The 2,264-nt window shown below is 60.4% G+C and overlaps 1 protein-coding gene across 1 annotated transcript in view; it reads right to left on the bottom strand.

Moving 5' to 3' along the window:
* Positions 1 to 580: 580 nt before the first annotated feature.
* AFAP1L1 (actin filament associated protein 1-like 1) overlaps positions 581 to 2,264 on the bottom strand; it is a gene marked incomplete at its 5' end in the record, with an annotated part of 8,315 nt that continues 6,631 nt past the window's right edge. The window contains 5 exons of the mRNA XM_010148805.1: positions 581 to 604; positions 900 to 1,028; positions 1,288 to 1,466; positions 1,707 to 1,871; positions 2,166 to 2,264. The exon at positions 2,166 to 2,264 is cut by the window's right edge and continues 13 nt beyond it. Of these exons, the coding sequence (XP_010147107.1) occupies positions 581 to 604; positions 900 to 1,028; positions 1,288 to 1,466; positions 1,707 to 1,871; positions 2,166 to 2,264 (596 nt within the window). The remainder of the gene's footprint in view (positions 605 to 899; positions 1,029 to 1,287; positions 1,467 to 1,706; positions 1,872 to 2,165) is intronic.

Below are 2,264 nucleotides of genomic sequence, written 5' to 3' on the forward strand. Positions count from 1 at the left end.
CCTGCGGAGCTGGGAGCAGTGAGCAGTGAGCAGTGAGCTGGGAGCAATGACCAACATCTCTGAAGTGTCTGGTCCTCAGCAGCTCAGGAACCCCAACACCGAGGCAGCGAAAAATCCCCAACCAGTGTCACTTTGGAAAGCGTTATCCTCGCCTCCAGTGTCTTCAAGGTGGCCCACGCTGACCCTCATAAATAGGAGCACCTGCTGGGCAGTGGTGCCTGCCAGCCCCCAAGCTCTTGCCTCCTTCCTTCTGCACCACCATGGACACACACATCTTTTGTGGATCTCTCAGCCCCATGGGAGGCTCCCCACAGGGATGGGTTTCCCAGCAGTACTTGACCCTGATCCACGAAGGACTCCCTTTCCCCACCCGCCTCCCAAATCACCCTCCCGCCCCCTTCCCCATGGTTTATAGTGTTGCCCACGAGGCAGACGGTGCCGCAGTGGCGGGGTGTGGGAGGGCGTCTCTCCCTCCATGCCTTCCCAGCACCCTCCCGGTTCCTTGGAGAAAGGGGGCTTGTAGCTCCTCTGTGAGCCCCAGTGTCCGGTGGGGGCTTGGCAGGCATTCCCGCAGCCTGGCTTAAGTCTGCTTCTTTTCCCATTCCTGCAGAGAAAGGAAAAAAGCAGGGATGAGAAAACATCACTGGAGAAGCGAGCACTGAGCCCTTGAGGGCCTCGTCCCTACCAGAGGCTTTGGACCACCCCAGTATCTCCACAAGATGGGGCCACTGCTGCTCCGGGCATTGCAGAGACGATGCTCTTCTCCCGGCCCACCCCGTCCCGCAGTACCCCTTGCTTTTGGGGTAGGCAGCATCCCTGGTGCCCAAATTTCAAGGGAGATGGGATGAAGAATGAGATTTGCCATGGGGCCATGGAGGAGAGGGGGAGCGAATCAGGACCTTGGCCTTCCGCAGCACGTTTCCCTTGTTGGCAGGGAGGATGGAGGGACTTCTCTTCCTCAGTTCGGCTGCACAGTTAACGGGGACCAAATGCTCAGGGGGACTCCCGTTTGGCTTGTTTGTAGCTTCCTGTGGAAAAAGGGGAGCAAGAAGGAGGATGATTTAAGAGACCCAGGGAGTAGGGACAGTGAAAAACAAAGCACAAAATGTCATGATGTCAAAACTGATGTGGCCAAATGTGATCGACGCTTTGCTTCCCACCTCTGTCCACAATGGGCCAAAACAGCAGGGACGTCCCCTCTTCCACACATGCTGCTCCTGCCGCCACCCCAAGCACCGTTGCTGGGGACAGCCAGAGCCACAAGAGTGAGGAAGAAGGGGTGCGTACCCCATTCTCAGCCTTGCTGGTCACAGCCAGCCCCAGGGCCGGCCCTCCTGCCAGTGACTGCTTCAGCCGCTCCTTCACTTCGGTCAGCTTGAGCTCCAGGTCGACGCGGCGCTCCTCCTTCTGCCGGCACTGCTCCTCCAGCACAGACACCCGCTGCTCCAGGTCCTGCAGCTTTGTCCCTGCTTGCACAAATGCACTGGCTCAGCACCTCCACCCGTGGATGAGGCTGCAGGGATGGGCAAGCCACCCACCCCCGGGGATGGGAACGCTAGATGGGGCTGCCAGCATGCTGCAGCGAGCCTGACTCACAGAACAAAGCCACCATCAGCCCAGCGTCCCCACCCCACCCAGCTCTGCAGGCTTCCCCCCACGAGCCTTCGAGCATCCCCGGCTGCAGGGCTTGAACAGCACCAACCTACCTGTGCAGCCCTTCATGGCTTCCCTCAGCTCTCGCTTCTCTTTCCGCAGCAACACCAGCTCACTGCGTATCGATGCTTTCTCCTTCTCCAGCTTCTCCTTCTCCGTCAGAAATCGCCTGGCATCCTCCTCTGCCCGGTTCTTCCCGTACCTGTACTGGTTGGCATCTGCATGCACAAGGAGAGCTCGTCATGATGGTTCTGGACCCGGCTGCACCGATGCCACCACAGTCCAGCTGAGCTGGAGCAGCACATCCCATCACCCATGTGCCGGAGCTGGCCAGCCCCAGCCCAGCTGCAGCCCCCCTTGGGGAAACAACACACTCCTGGCAGCACATCCCATCACCCGTGTGCCAGAGCTGGCCAGCCCCAGCCCAGCTGCAGCCCCCCTTGGGGAAACAACATCCTCCTGCACCAGTCCGGCCCCCCCCATGGAGATTTGTGGCCGACGACCTCACTCACTCGACGCGTGCCTCTTCACTTTGACTTGTGGGTCCACCCGCCGCGACTTCTCGCTGCAGGAGGAGGCATGGCGCTTCACCTGGGCTCCTGCCGGCCGCC

This window comes from Eurypyga helias, unplaced genomic scaffold (genome assembly GCF_000690775.1).
Source record: "Eurypyga helias isolate BGI_N326 unplaced genomic scaffold, ASM69077v1 scaffold2473, whole genome shotgun sequence".
Lineage (NCBI taxonomy): Eukaryota > Metazoa > Chordata > Aves > Eurypygiformes > Eurypygidae > Eurypyga > Eurypyga helias.